The sequence below is a fragment of the Microcaecilia unicolor genome, chromosome 6 (assembly GCF_901765095.1).
Source record: "Microcaecilia unicolor chromosome 6, aMicUni1.1, whole genome shotgun sequence".
Classification (NCBI taxonomy): domain Eukaryota; kingdom Metazoa; phylum Chordata; class Amphibia; order Gymnophiona; family Siphonopidae; genus Microcaecilia; species Microcaecilia unicolor.
The window spans coordinates 17607405-17623674 of NC_044036.1; the positions used below are offsets into that span (position 1 = coordinate 17607405).

The window sequence follows — 16270 nt, forward strand, 5'->3', positions numbered from 1 at the left end:
GCTAAATAGTAGTAGTAGTAGTAGTAGTAGCGCTCTAGAAATGTTAATTAGTAGTAGTAGTAGTAGTAGCGCTCTAGAAATGTTAAGTAGTAGTAGTAGTAGTAGTAGCGCTCTAGAAATGTTAAATAGTAGTAGTAGTAGTAGTAGCGCTCTAGAAATGTTAAATAGTAGTAGTAGTAGTAGTAGCGCTCTAGAAATGTTAAGTAGTAGTAGTAGTAGTAGTAGCGCTCTAGAAATGTTAAGTAGTAGTAGTAGTAGTAGTAGCGCTCTAGAAATGTTAAATAGTAGTAGTAGTAGTAGTAGTAGTAGCGCTCTAGAAATGTTAAATAGTAGTAGTAGTAGTAGTAGCGCTCTAGAAATGTTAAGTAGTAGTAGTAGTAGTAGTAGTAGTAGTAGCGCTCTAGAAATGTTAAATAGTAGTAGTAGTAGTAGTAGTAGTAGTAGCGCTCTAGAAATGTTAAGTAGTAGTAGTAGTAGTAGCGCTCTAGAAATGTTTAGTAGTAGTAGAAGTAGTACCTGCTGTATACCGCCTTGGGTGAATCTCTTCATAACTGCAGTTAATAAATCCCAATAAATAAAATAATTAACTAAGGACTCTGTTTTCTAAAGTGTGCTAGTGTTTTTAGCATGTGCTAAAAATTAGCACGCGCTAACCATGTAGATGCCCGTAGCATGTTAGGGGCATCTACACGGTTAGCGAACACTAAACATGCTTAGTAAACAGGGCCCTAAATAAATTTCTGGTTGTGGCTTTGGAAGGTGTGTCATGTGATGTCTTCATGATGGTGAAACCCACATGGAAAGAAAACTTTGTAGCTTGTCTGTACGTGCAAGCATAGGCACCGACTCCGTGGGTGCTGTGGGTGCTCAAGCACCCCCAATATTTCACCCACCGGAAGTTCCCTTCCAGCCCCAAATTTTAAAAGTCCCTCCCTCCCTCCAAGTTCCAGGCCCGTCTGTCTGTCCCTCCCTCCCTCTGAGTTCCAGGGCCCGTCCGTCTTCTCTCCGAGTTCCAGGGCCATCCGTCCGTCCATCCCTCCCTCCCTCCGAGTTCCAGGGCCCACCCTCCCTCCGAGTTCCAAGGCCCGCCCTTCCTCCCTCCCTCCATCCGTCCGAATTTTAAAAACCATCTTCTTACCTCGTCGGGGTTATGGCGGCAGCAGCATGCAGTGAAAAGCGTGCAGGATTGGCGCTTCAGCCTTCCCTTCTCTGTCTCTCAGCTCTGGTCCTGCCCTCATTTCCTGTTTCCACAAGGGCGGGACCAGAGCTGAGAGACAGAGAAGGGAAGGCTGAAGCGCTGAGCCTGCACACTTTTCACTGCGTGCTGCTGCCGCCGTAACCCTGACGAGGTAAGAAGATGGCTTTTAAAATTCGGAGAGAGAGACCCTGGAACTGGAGGGAGACCCTGGAACTCAGAGGGAGGGAGGGAGAGCGGGAGGCCTTGGAACTCGAAGGGAGGGAGGGAAAGGAGAGAGAGAGGGGAGGGAGGGAGGGGGGGCCTAGAACTCGGGGGGAGGGAGGAGACCCTGGAACTCGGGGGGGGGGGGGAGACCCTGGAATTTGGAGGGAGGAAGGGGGCCTTGGAACTCAAAGGGAGAGAGGGGGGCCTTGAAGGGAGGGAGGGAGGGAAAGGAGAGAGAGGGGAGGGAGGGGGCCCAGAACTGGGAGAGCCTGGAACTGGGAGAGAGGGAGGGAGAGGGGCCGGAACTCATAGGGAGAGAGGGAGGGAGGGAGGGGGGCCTTGGAACTTGAAGGGAGAGAGAGGGAGGAAGGGAGGGGGGCCTTGGAACTTGAAGGGAGGGAGGGAAAGGAGAGAGAGAGGGGTGGAAGGGGCGCCTGGAACTGGGAGGGAGGAGTGAGGGGGGAGGGCAGCACTGGAACTTGGAGGGAGGGAGGGGGGATGAGAGAGAGAGGGAGGGCGGAGAGGGGGAGGGGGGAATGCACCACCTGTAAAAAAAAAAAAAAAAAATTTCAGCACCCCCAATCATTTTGAAAAATTGGCTCCTATGCGCACAAGTCATTTTCTGTTGGACCCAGAAACTGAAACAGAGAAGATTGGATTTGACAAATCCTTGATTGTGTGAAATGTGTCTTTTATTTCTAACAGACTCTTTGGTTGGGATAAGTATTTATAGCCTTCATAGGAATGCCCGCGTCTGGAAGGATCCAGAGGTAAGATTCTTATTTTTAGCTTTCGTAAGAAGTTGTATTGATGATCGCTCTCTACCCTTCAAGGTCCTGGAAGGGTTTTCAACCCGGCCCTCGGGGCGCACCTAGCCAGTTGGGGTTTTCAGGATATCCCTGGGAATATTCTGAAAATTCCAACCGGCTGGATGTTGCCCCAAGGACTGGGTTAAAAATCTGTGCTGTAAGAAGTGAGCAACAGGGGGTGGCTGCTCATCACGGCTCTTTGGGGTCCTTTTACAAAGCAGCGGAAAGCCCAACGCGGGCTTACCGCTCGCTGAAACAGAAGTACCGCAGCAGCCCGGCGGTAGTTCCCACTCCCAGCGTGTGCCACTTCCAGTAGCGCCGGTGTGTACCTGACGGTAATCGGGCTGTGGTAAGTGCTCCCTCCTCCCCACCAAAATGGCGGCACGGAAATTTCTTAAAAAAAAAAAAAAAAAAAAAGACCTTTTTTTTACCCGCTGTGGTAAAAAGGGGACTCAGCGCACATCAAAAACATGCATCGACACCATTGCAGGCCCCCTCTTGCCGCAGCTTCGTAAAAGGACCCCTTCATGTTTCATAGAGGATGAGGAACTATTGTTAGGAACACTTCTATACAGGCAAATCAAGCTCTTTTTTTTTAAAAGTTATTTTTCTAGCCCATTTTCCAAAGGCAAGAAGTATATGAGATCACCCTGCCTGAGACAGAGAGTGAGAACTTGAGTTCATCCATGTGAATGTGTGCTCCTTCTACACCAGATTTTCATTTTCAGAACAGGTCAAAGGAAGATATGGACCGTGGATATGTATGTCTTAGAAAGGAAAGTGCTCTATTTCTGGGTGGAATTTCTAGTAAAAGATTTGGGGTCCAATATTCAGAAAATGCTGAGCTCCTAAATTAGCCTCCTAAATTTGAGCCCTATTTTCAGCCAGAAGTAAAACTTTTCAGCTTAAAATTCATCTTAATTTGGGAGCTTAAAAACTATGCTCATAAATTTAGGCATGCTTTTGGTTTGCCTAGATTTATCAGCCCAGTACTAAATATTAGTGCTAAGTCCGTAATTTGTTATCACCCACTTTCTATGCTCTTAAATTTAGTGACATTTTGAGTAAAAATGTATGCACTCTGCCCTGGTACATTTTTTTAAGAGGCCAGTTTATGAGCATAACGCTCAACGGCTTCCTTTTACTAAGCTGCGGTAAAAGGTGACCTTACTCGGCCCTTGCTTGGGTTTTTCCCACATGCTATGGCCTTTTTTACAGCAGCAGTAAAATGGCCGATATTTCCAGTTTTTTTTTTTTATTAATGGTCATGGCTGAGTCGGAGCCTATACAGACGCTCTGCTGTGGACCTTGACCTCTTTCCTGTCACCTTGCCTGACCCTGTTCTGTCCCCGCCCCCCCCCCTCGTTTCTCTTTCCTATTACATTTGTAGTTCTTTTCACTGTTTTTATTATATTGTAAATGTGTGAACTGCCCAGATAACGTGTACTGTTGGTATCCTATATAATAATTTGCACCTCCAACGTTCCATGTCTGGCTGCCTGGGTTCGTAACATCTCCTGACGTCAGCCAGCCTTCAACGTTCCATTCCCCCTCACTGCCCCGCCCTCGCGTCAAGACGTAATGAGGTCAGAGGGCGGAACAGTGAGAGGGAAGGGAACGCTGGAAGTGCGCTGACGTCAGGAGGGATGTTACGAATGGAACGGAAGCCAGCGCCAGCCAGCCAGAGAACGTTCAGGTACAAATCGAGGGGAGGAGAGAATCGCGGGACATCGAGGGGAGGGGAGGGAGGAAGAGGGGGAGGGATGGAGGAAGGGCAGGGCAGAGGAGAATTGATGGACATGGATGGGATGGGAGAACAGTAGAGAATTGCGGGACACGGATGGGAGGGCAGGGAAGAGGAGAATCGCTGGACGTGGAGGGAAGGGGAGGGAAGAATTGCAGGACACTGAGGGGAGGGCAGGGGAGAGAGAAAAAAAAAAGCTTACATGACAGCCTTCCTAGGGCCCATTTCATTGTTGAGGAAACGGGCATGGTTCCACTAGTATTAAATAAAAATAAACCTGAAACTTGATTAATTCACGGCCATCAAACATATAAATGGCAAGTGACCTACTCACCTGCAAATGTGCAGTAGAGTCGGAACGCTGAGAGTGTAGAAGTCCAAGCCCCGCCTCCACCAGCAGTACAGCCCAATAGGGAGGAGGGCTTGGACATGGGCGTGGAAATCGGAGGAGGAGGGAGCAGGGAGGGAAGGAGGGGGCGGAACTGAGGGAAACAGATGCAGCAATGGAGAACTGACGACACGACGACGGCGGAAAGAGGGGGGGCGACGCCAGGGGGCAAAGGTGGTGGCGGGGACGGCAGGGCACAGGAGGTCACAATTGCGGTGGATGGGAGCCCGAGGATGGAAGGTAGGGGAGAGAATAGTTGATGGACACGGGTGGATAGAGCGGATGGGAGGGGGGAGAGGAGGGTTGCTGGACATGGGGGGAGGGCAGGGGAGAGAGCAGGGTTGGTGGACGGGGGGAGGCCATAGGAAAACAAAAAACTAGCCCGTTGTTACGGGTTTAACGGCTAGTTATAAAAGAAATTAGCATGTGTGCACGTACCAATACCTATTTTGTAGAAGGTTAGGTCTCACGAGCTAATCCTGGGCTAACTAGTTAGCGTGCAATAATGTAGCTGCTCTGAATAGCACAGGAATGTCCACTATCTCCGCCCCCTTCAACAAAAATGTTAGAATAATTTTTTTAGCACATGGGCAGCTTGCATTCATTTGGAACCTTTACCGCAGGACGCCTGAGTGTGTCCCGCTGTAAGGTTCAGGTTTATTTAATTCAGTGGTTCCCAAACCTAGTCCCAGAGGCACCCCAGCCAGTCAGGTTTTCAGGATACCCACAATGAATATTCATGAGAGAGATTCGCACTTAAACGCTTAAGGGTAGCCATCAAAGCAGAGTACAAAAAGTAGCCATTTTAAGCTGCGGTAAGGGCGCATTAGCGCTTACCGCAGTTTAGTAAGAGGGCCCCAAATTTACCTTTTACTAAGGTGCACCAAAAAATGGCCTGCGCTGGTGTAGACATGTTGTATTGGACGCACACAGGTCTATTTTTCAGCACGCCTGCAAAAAAGGCCTTTTTATTTTTGGCCGAAAATGGATGTGCAACAAATAAAAATTGGCATGCATTGGGCCCGAGACCTTACCGCCACCCATTGACCTAGCAGCAAGGTCTCATGCGTTAACCGGGCAGTAATGGTCTACGCGGTTAAAATGCCGATTACCGCCTGGTTAGTGCCGCATGCCAGCAAATGTCTAGCGTGCTTAGTGGACGTGCATAAAAAATGAAATTACCACCTGGGCTACGTGGTAGCCGGGTGGTAGTTCAAAATTGACGTGTGTAGGACGCGCCTACACGCATAGCCGCCGAGAGGGGGGGCAAGGGGGACAAAATTCCCGGGGGCCGGGCCCCCTGCATTGAAATCACAGCGCCTCTCACCTCTGTGTGAAAGCGCTGCAGGCAGCAGGGCAGCAGATCGCCTCCCTTCGGGCCTCCTTCCCTCCCTGTGTGCCGCCCTGGTCTGACGTAACTTTCCCGAGGGCGGGACACAGGGAGGGAAGGAGGCCCGAAGGGAGGCGATCTGCTGTCCTGCTGCCTGCAGCGCTTTCACACGGAGGTGAGAGGCGCTGTGATTTCAATGTAGGGGGCCCGGCCCGGTGGCGGACGGAGGGGGCAGGGGGAGGTGGAGGGGGGAGCGGCGGGGGCAGGGCCCTGGGTGCGGCCTTGCCCCGGGCCTGGCCCAGTCTCTCGGCGGCCCTGCGTACGCGGTTTAGTAAAAGGGCCCCTAAATATTTTGAATATTGGGCCCTTTGTTTATTGTGGAAGGACAGTGCTATCTACTTTAGAGTTGGCAGTTTTGAAATATCTGTGTAATATACTCATAGGTGACCTCCACAATTGTTCTCTTCTGTTGCAGGTGTTTGACCCGTACAGGTTTTCAGCAGAGAATAGCGCTTCCAGACATGCTTATGCTTTTGTGCCGTTTGCAGCTGGACCCAGGTACTGTTCATAGCTCTTTTATAATCTAAACGGCACAGGACCAGGCTTCGTAAACCTATCCCAGTGGCCCAAGGAATGTGCATGAGATAAAGTTGGAAATGCTAGGTCTCCACTATATACAGATGTACGATAATAAATAGAAATAAAACAAAAGCCAGGAAAATAAAGTGACACCTTTTTATTGAACTAACCCAATACATTTTTTGAAGGCAGAACCTCCTCCTTTAGGCCAGGTATGAGCAAAAGATGATAACATCAATCTCAATATAGGAAGAGGCTGGTGGGTAATCAGGTGACAAAGCAGTATAATTTTTTTGTTTTATAGATGTCAAAATAGTTGTTCAACTTAGCTTCAAATGCCTTATATTCCTGGATTGTTTTAGGGGGTCGTTTACTAAGCCGCTGTCGTGTTTTTAGCTCGCGGTAGAAATCAGCTGGCGGCAAACGCTGATGAGCTTCTTAGCATTTACCGCCAGTTGATTTCTACCGTGAGCTAAGGAGTGTGGTAGCCGTGTTAGCCCACTCTTAAGGTTATCAATAGAAATCAAACAAAATAAAACATTGAAAAGAAAATAAGATGATACCTTTTTTATTGGACATAACTTAATACATTTCTTGATTAGCTTTCGAAGGTCGCCCTTCTTCCTCAGATCGGAAATAAGCAAATGTGCTAGCTGACAGTGTATATAAGTGAAAACATTCAAGCATTACTATGACAGTAAAATAGATACCATTGGAGATTCTACATGGAATGTTGCTACCATTGGAGATTCTACATGGAATGTTGCTACTTTTGGAGATTCTACATGGAATGTTGCTATTCCACTAGCAACATTCCATGTAGAAGGCTGCGCAGGCTTCTGTTTCTGTGAGTCTGACGTCCTGCAGGACGTCAGACTCACAGAAGCAGAAGCCTGCGCGGCCACATTGGTGATCTGCAAGGGCCGACTTCTACATGGAATGTTGCTAGTGGAATAGCAACATTCCATGTAGAATCTCCAGTAGTAGCAACATTCCATCTAGAATCTCCAATGGTATCTATTTTACTGTCATAGTAATGCTTGAATGTTTTCACTTATATACACTGTCAGCTAGCACATTTGCTTATTTCCGATCTGAGGAAGAAGGGCAACCTTCGAAAGCTAATCAAGAAATGTATTAAGTTATGTCCAATAAAAAAGGTATCATCTTATTTTCTTTTCCATGTTTTATTTTGTTTGATTTCTATTGATACCATGAGCTAAAAACGCTACCGCGGCTTTAGTAAAAGACCTCCTTAAAGACTCGAAGAAAGTTCTGCCTTTGAAAGCTTGTCACAAAAATGTATTAAGGGGCCCCTTTACTAAGCTGTGGTAGGCTATACACACGTCTGCAGCGCGTGGCTAGCACCAGGCCAGCACGCCCTCCAGGCAGTAATTTCAGGTTTGGCGTGCACCCATAACACGTGGATGAATTATTTATTTCCTCCTACGCACGCCAGTTCCGGCGGTAATTGGCACTTGGCGCATGCCGCCCAGTCACTGCGCATGTAGCACGTGAGCCTTTACTGCTAAATCAACGGGTGGCGTTAAGGACTCAGGCTGGTTTTGGGCACGTGCTGGTTTCATTTTTATCGCAGGCCCTCCTTTTCCTGTCCCATTTTTAAAAAGTCATTTTTTTTGTAGATGCAGTAAAAACTGGCCCGGCGCGTGCCCAATACATGCGCCTACACTACCGCAGGCCACTTTTTACCATGGCTTAGTAAAAGGATTCCTAAGTTAGTAGATGCACATACTACTACTACTACTACTATTTAGCATTTATATAGCGCTACAAGGCATACGCAGCGCTGCACAAACATAGAAGAAAGACATTCCCTGCTCAAAGAGCTTACAATCTAACATACCTGCTGCATAAGTTAGGCGATAATCCACTTCCTTCTCACCAGGGATATACTAGATCGTTTCCCGCTGACTTTTCTGTAGCCGGGAGCCTTTTAGTCTGTCGCACTCTTGATTTTTGATATCCTGAAAATGATCGGCTGTGGGGTTGCCAGGACAGATTTGAGAAGCTTTGCCATAGAAGATAGCTGGTTTCCTCCATGGATACAAGAACGGCATCCCTTGGTTAATTTTTGTTACATTTGTACCCCGCGCTTTCCCACTCATGGCAGGCTCAATGCGGCAGGCAATGGAGGGTTAAGTGACTTGCTCAGAGTCACAAGGAGCTGCCTGTGCCGGGAATCGAACTCAGTTCCTCAGTTCCCCAGGACCAAAGTCCACCACCCTAACCACTAGGCCACTCCTCCACTGTTGCTACTATTTGAGATTCTACATGGAATATTGCTATTCCACTAGCAACATTCCATGTAGAAGTCGGCCCTTGCAGATCACCAATGTGGCCGTGCAGGACGTCAGACTCACAGAAACAGAAGCCTGCACAGCCTTCTACATGGAATGTTGCTAGTGGAATAGCAACATTCCATGTAGAATCTCCAATAGCATCTATTTTATTTTTGTTACATTTGTACCCTGCGCTTTCCCACTCATGGCAGGCTCAATGCGGCAGGCAATGGAGGGTTAAGTGACTTGCTCAGAGTCACAAGGAGCTGCCTGTGCCAGGAATCGAACTCAGTTCCTCAGTTCCCCAGGACCAAAGTCCACCACCCTAACCACTAGGCCACTCTTCCACTCATTGCTAGGTCTTAATTCCCATCGCTTGAGAAATCAAGTTTTATTGAACTATCCTACTATGAAGGGAGTTAGATTGGCCAGATTTCTGTCATCCTTATTTTCGTACCAAGCGGTTTCTTTCTGGAATTCTCTACCACTCAAGATCAGGAAAACCGGGCAGGAAAGAGGAGGCTGTTTCCTGCCCCGAAGAGGTCACTAGACCACCAGGGCAGTAGTAAGGTAAGGGGAGGGGGGTGACGGGGTGTGTGACAGGGGGGAGGGGAAAATGTGACAGGGGTGGAGTGAGGGGGTGAAAGGGGGTGGAGCGAGGGCATGAAAGGGGGGTGAGCAGGGTGTGAAAGGGGGCGGGGCATGTGTCCTCCTTTTTGGGGGACAAAATATGGTAACCCTACACACAGTCACTTCTTCCCCCATAGATAAGGAAGAGAGAGAAGCTAAAATGCTGAGGAGGAGGATTTTAACTATCCTCGAGTACAGTAGTGTAAATTTTAAGTGGGACACTTGACAGGAAAAATACACATGAACTTTTAGACTCTCTTAAAACAAGCAACTTTTCAAAGACAAGGTGCCTACATTCATTGTGGGGTCCTTTTACTATGGTGCGCTGAAAAATAGCTTGCGGTAGTGTAGGCGCGGGTTTTGGGTGCGTGCCGATCCATTTTTCAGCGCGCCTGTAAAAAAAGGCCTTTTTAAAGTTTTTGCCGAAAATGGACGTGCGGCAAGATCAAAAATTGCCACGCGTCCATTTTGGGTCTGAGACCTTACCACCAGCCATTGACCTAGCAGTAAAGACTGATGTGGTAACCGGGAGGTAATGACCTACACACGTCAAATGCCACTTGGCCCGTGTCCGATATGCGGGTCTGAAAATAAAAATTATTTTTCAGACACGCACAATAAATGAAATTACTACAAGAGCCACACGGTAGCTGGGCAGTAACTTCATTTTGGCATGAGTAGACGCGTACGCGTATTTCTCAACATAACTAAGTTCGTCATTGTGATCTCATGAGACATCTTTACTACTACTACAAATCATTTCTATAGCGCTATCAGTCGTACTCAGCGCTTCACAATTGAACATGAAGAAAAAGACAGTCCCTGCTCAAAAGAGCTTACAATCTAAATCAGGACAGACAGACAGGACAAATAGGGAAAAGGGACTATTGAAGAGAGGAAGACAAGATAAAGGTTACGAGCAGGTGACAAGTTAGGAATTGAAAGCAGCATCAAACAGGTAGGCCTTTAGCCCAGATTTGAAGGCGGCCAGGGATGGAGGTTGACGTAATGGCTCAGGAAGTTTATTCCAGGCATAAGGTGCGGCGAGATAAAAGGAACGGAGTCTGGAGTTAGCGATGGAGGAGAAGGGTGCAATTAGGAGAGATTTGCCTAGTGAACGGAGTTCCTAGGAAGGAGTGTAGGGAGAGATGAGGCCGGAGAGGTAGTGAGGGGCAGCAGAGTGAATGCACTTATAGGTTAATAAGAGGAACTTGAACTGTATACGGAAACGGATAGGGAGCCAGTGCAGTGACTTCAGAAGAGGGCTGATATGGGCATAGCGACTTTGGCGAAATATTAACCTTGCAGCAGAATTTTGAACAGATTGAAGAGGAGAGAGATGGCTGAGTGGAAGACCTGTGAGAAGCAAGTTGCAGTAGTCCAAGCGAGAGATGATGAGAATGTGGATGAGGGTTCTGGTAGCGTGCTTTACAGCATTCTTGCCACTGACGTCTGCCTGATGATGCAATGGCTGTTTTCAAGTACGATACTTGATCACGATACCATTTTACAAATCATAGCGTTATCATTTCTAGTACCTTTTGGGTGAACTTCAAGTAGTATTGCACACAGGGTGGATACTGAAAGAATTCAGAATCTGTAGGCATGGCTTAAGGGGTTTTATACTAAGGTGCGCTAGCGTTTTTAGGTTGCGCCTACTACTACTACTACTACTATTTAGCATTTCTATAGCGCTACAAGGCTTACGCAGCGCTGCACAAACATAGAAGAAAGACAGTCCCTGCTCAAAGAGCTATGTAATAAAAGTAAGCCAAGTATAGGACAATCAAGCCCTTGTGACATCACTGATGAGGTTGGCTCTTATTGGTGGCCTGAGGCATTATGACATCACAATATTAGCTCTGGTTACAAGAGACTACTACTACTACTATTTATCACTTCTATAGCACTACAAGGCATACGCAGCGCTGTACACCATACATGAAAAGACAGTCCCTGCTCAAAGAGCTTACAATGTAATAGACAAAAAATAAAGTAAGCAAATCAAATCAATTAATGTGAACGGGAAGGAAGAGAGGAGGGTAGGTGGAGGCGAGCGGTTATAAGTAGTTACGAGTCAAAAGCAATGTTAAAGAGGTGGGTTTTCAGTCTAGATTTAAAGGTGGCCAAGGATGGGGCAAGACGTAGGGGCTCAGGACGTTTATTCCAGGCGTAGGGTGCAGCACGACAGAAGGCGCGAAGTCTGGAGGTGTCTCAGCATTTCTCAGCATTTAGCGCCAGCTGATTTTCAGTACGAGCCAAAACTTTTAGCGCACCTTAGTAAAAAGGCTCCCTTAGTTCAGGACCAGGGCCACAGCCAGACCTGAAGGGAGAGGGCTAGAGCCCAAGGTGTGAGGGGGGGCACATTTTTGTTGCCGCTGCTGCCCCCCCCCCCCCCTCTGTCTCCTCCACCACCCACCACCGTAGCAAATACCTTGGCTGGTTGGGGTCCCGAACCCCCACCAGCTGAAGACTTCGTCCAGTGCTGGTCTCCGCTACCGCCGCATCGCTCAATTTCACTAAAAGGAGCGTGTCCGACATGAAGAGAAGAGAGACGCGGGCAATGCAGCAGCAGCACTGCAGACCAGCGCTAGAAAAAGTCTTCAGCTGGTGGAGGTTAGGGACCCCCGCCAGCGAACCAGGAGCCCAGAGCAAATTTGGGGGGGGGGGGGCCCAGGCCCCCATGGCCCCACCTAGCTACGCCACTGTTCAGGACTAATAAATAGTTAAAAAATGAATTAAGATTTATTTCTCTGTATTGAAGGCAATAATTTTTTTTTTGAGTCAGAAATGAGTAAAGTCTGGTAAATATCAGAATTATATAAGTGAAGCATAAGATCATTCCAATTGCAGTCTCATGGTAGGGGATGGGAGGGGAGTAAGGAACAGGAGGTGATGAATGGGTGATCAGAGGGTGACAAAGCAGCATAGTTTTCTGGTTTATAATGTGATATGAAACCCAGACCTTTGTTCAGACTTCTTTTGTGTCAAAACATTTCATCATCTTAACTTCAAAGGTCTTACGTTCCTTGATTATTTTAGTTCTGGGCTGTAAGTGAGGCCATAGACTCTCAGAGCTGGAGAGCACTGTGATCAGGGGCGTAGCCAGACACCCAATCTTGGATGGGCCTGGGCCCAAGATGGGTGGGCAGAAGAACCCCACCCCATCCCACAGGTGATTTGGTCTCTCCTTCTCTCGCCTGCATGCCATATGGTCTCTCAAATATCCCCCCTCTCCTGCACACCTTTTAAATAGCAGATTTTCACCAGCAGTAAGCAGCAACTAATACACAGTACTCATGTTGGCTCCACATCCTTCCCACTGATGCAGCTTCCTGTTTCTGCTTAGGTGGGAATAAGTCAGAGGGAAAGGCTTTGGAGCCGGTGTTAGCAGTATGTATCAGTCGCTGCTTCCTGCAGGCGAAAATCTGCTGTTTATATGGCATGCAGGAGGGACAGTTGTTGGGAGTTTTCAGCTTGGGAATCTCTGCCAGCCACATCATAGGTGTGCTGCTACTGGTGGGCCTGAGCTCAAAGTGGATGGGCCTGGGCCCACCCAAGCCCACCCTTGGCTACCCCACTGACTGTAATGCTTTTATGCTTTCACTAAAGACAATATTTCTAATCTTGTGTCTCAGGAACTGCATCGGACAGAACTTCGCCATGAACGAGATGAAAGTGGCCACTGCTCTGACCCTGCGACGCTTCCGGTTCTCCCCAGATGAAACTCAACCCCCTATCAAAATACCTCAGCTGGTCCTGCGGTCCAAGAATGGCATCCATGTGTATTTAAAAAAGATATCCTAACACAGAAGACACAACACACAAGCTGGGAATGGATTTTTTTTTTTAAATAAGAAACTGTTAGTTTATTTCTTTTTAAATAAATCTGTTACCATATAGCAGGCTGTTCTGTATACCCAAGGCACCATGTGGAGAAAAGTGTGATCAGTTTTGAACTGCTTGACTTTCCAGAGTTGAAGATGAATCAATTGTTTTTGCCAAGATTCTTTACTTATGTTTAAATTCTGTATCATTAACTTTAAACAACATATGTTCCTGGTTCCAGGGAATCTAACTTACCCAAAGAATTGCTGTGTTTTTTCTGATTCAAGTCCATGTTTGGAAGACTAATCCTGGCAGGTTTTTAAACATAGGTATTTGAGCATTGTAGAAAATTTAAATATTACTGCACAGGAAATTGGAATAAAAATTCAGATTATGGAGTCTATATTCAATGGCATTTTTCAGGTACTGGAGAGCCCAGAGGTACCTGACTAAATAAAGGACGAGGATTTGGAGAAGCCGCATTGAGCCTGCCATGAGTGGGAAAGCGCGGGGTACAAATGTAACAAAAAAAAAATCCAGGCTGATTACAACTCAGTCCTTTATGTGCCTTCCTATGCTTGGCCTGTTACTAAGGGCTAGGCCTAAGGCCTGTACTGTCAAGTTTGGTTCTCACATGTTAGCCTACTAACTCAGTGTTACGTCTGTGCTCACCTTGCCCTCTGGTGGCCAGAACCGGTGGCTGCTATGGACTATCACCTGTTCCAGATTTCAGCACACTCCGGTCCGGATCTTCCGGGCTGCCAGACTTGCTTGCTTGGATTGAATCTACACAGCACCCATAGTTGCCTGGTGATTGCTGCAGCTGACCCTCAGCTGCTGCTGGGTTTATTAGTCAGTTGGGAATTCTCTGCCTTTGCATCGTCTAAGGTCCCTGGTATGTTGGTGCTCTGTGCACATCTGCCTAGTCTAGTTTCTTGTTTTAGTTTCTTGCCTGATTCTGCTGTCTGCCCAGACCCGGCTTGTTTCCTGGTTTTCTCTACTGCCTGCTCTGACCCCGCTAGTATCCTGGTTTTCTCTTCTGTCTGCTGCCTGCCCAGACCCGGCTTGTCCTTTGGTTTACTCTTCTGTTCTGTGTCTAGTCCTTGTCTGTTTGTGTCTTTAGTGGCTGTTCTGCAGCTTTCAGTTCTGTGTCTTGTTTATCAGTGTTTTGTTCCCTGTTTTGTGGCTGCTTGCAGCTTTCAGTCCTGCCCTTTAGCTTTCCCTTCCTTGCCTGCTGCCTCTGTATGTTCCTTTCCCCTCTGGCCCTCAGTCGTGGTTCAGCCTAGTGGATATCCAGTCCTGCCTTGCCCAGTAAGTCCTGCCGGCCACCTGCAGCCAGGAGCTCAACTCCTGGTGAAAAGCGGCCAAGTGCAGGTGAAGTGTGCCTGCTCTGCTTGTTCCAGCTTGTTTGCCTCTGCTGCAACTCCAGTCTGGGGTTCTAGTTCTGTGCCAGCCTAGTCTCCGGTGTGGGGTGGTTTTGCCTGCCACTGCCGCTCCTCGGCAGTGGCCCAAGAGCTCACAAACCTAGTTCCAGCTTTGAAAACGTGACACTCAGCATCTTGTGTAACAATCATTGCTTTTTCAGGAGCTAAGAACTGACACTTCATAACATTTGTTTTCTGCTGAGTATGTTTTTCATATAAGGTGGATGTAACCTTGGCAGTTGCTGACAGGCTGAGGACACAGTGTGAGCCTAACGTGTCCAGAATGTTTCATTTGGGAAGATAGACAGAGAGAGGACACAAGGGTATTGTTCTGGCTGTGCATGCAGAACTGCCACAGAACTCATAAGCTAATTAGCCAGTGGCCACCGACTGTTCACGTGCAGAATATCCATATATGGTATAGGCTACTTTCTGATTCCAGTTTAGGGGAAATCACATGATTTATGAGAAATGTAATTTGCCACAGTATATATGTGATGTCCGGGAGGTGTTAGCTGAGCAGTCCCATGTCTTTCAGGATGCGAATTGCTGACTGAGAACCTGCTCCAGGGAAGAGAACTATTGTTTGTATTTTTGGCTCTGTGAGATACTAATAAAGGTAATTTACTGGCTGCGCCTATCCGGATTTACCCGGATATGTCCTGTTTTTGAGGACATGTCCAGGCAACTGGGCGGGTTTTGCCAATCTGCCCGTTTGTCCAGATATCCGGACAAATGGGCAGATTACTAGCCTACCCTAAGTTCTCTTTCTTATTTTTCCAGCTGTTGGGGCTGTAGTGCTTTCCCTCCCTGTGGGGGCTAAAGGATGGAATACACAGTCTCATCAGTCTTCCAAAAACGAGTGCAATCAATTTAGGACCCAGTTTACTAAGCTGTGCTAAGGGCGCACTAGAATTTTTAGCATGCGCTAAACGCTAAAAACACCGATATATTCCTATGGGTGTCTCTAGCTTTTAGTGTGCGCTAAAAACGCTAGTGCGCCTTAGTAAACAGGGCCCTTAATGTGTGATCTATAAAATCAGTGCATAGCCAGAAGTCAATTTTTGGGTGAGCTAATGGGTAGGTTGGGTAAACATGCATTTCCTCTCCCTGTTCTGCCACCCCCTGTACTACCGTCCACCCCTATGCTCCCCCACCAGACTTTGAAATTAAATACCTTAGCTGGAGGGGTTATGTACAGGATCTGTATTCATGTCATTTATCTCATCTATTTGGTTCCCTAAGATGATGTTCAAATTGACAAACTAAAGAGTGACAAATCAGCAGGATCTGATGGTAGACAATCCAGAATTTTGAAAGAGCTCAAACATGAAACCTATCATTATAATTAGCTGCAGTGCTTGAACACCAGAAGGTGGCCAATGTGATGGTAATTTGTTAAAAAAAAAAGGTTCCAGGAAATTATGACCAGTTAAGGCTTTTCAGAGAATCAGAGAACTTGGACCAGTGTAAATTAGGAGGCCCCACAGTCCTGAAACTGAGGCATATTGTTAGTTGTAGAAGTATGCACACTTGTATATAAATTAAGGTAAAAGTCAGGAGCTGAATTAATTTCATGTTTTCCCCTTTTCTATGTAAGGTCCAGCCCTCCCCCATAGGCCCTGATGACCAATGAACCTGGCATCAATACCAGGCAAAATGGGAGAACCGCATGAGGCAGCAGACGGCGCTCGGGGAGCCCGTGCGGGTCAGGCGAATGGCACTGCTGCCACCCTCGGAGCAGGGAGAGACATCCGAACCTCTCCCCACGGGGGACCGCAACAGGCTCGGGGAACAGCGACCATGTGCCCGACTCTGCCTCCTCACCCACCCGCC

General features: G+C 47.5%; 1 protein-coding gene across 1 annotated transcript in view; it reads left to right on the plus strand.

Annotated features, from left to right (window-relative positions):
- LOC115471579 (cytochrome P450 4B1-like) overlaps positions 1 to 13413 on the plus strand; it is a 131318-nt gene extending 117905 nt beyond the window's left edge. Inside the window, exons 10-12 of the mRNA XM_030205252.1 lie at positions 2108 to 2172; positions 6149 to 6231; positions 12821 to 13413. Of these exons, the coding sequence (XP_030061112.1) occupies positions 2108 to 2172; positions 6149 to 6231; positions 12821 to 12989 (317 nt within the window). The 3' untranslated portion in view covers positions 12990 to 13413. The remainder of the gene's footprint in view (positions 1 to 2107; positions 2173 to 6148; positions 6232 to 12820) is intronic.
- Positions 13414 to 16270: the final 2857 nt, after the last annotated feature.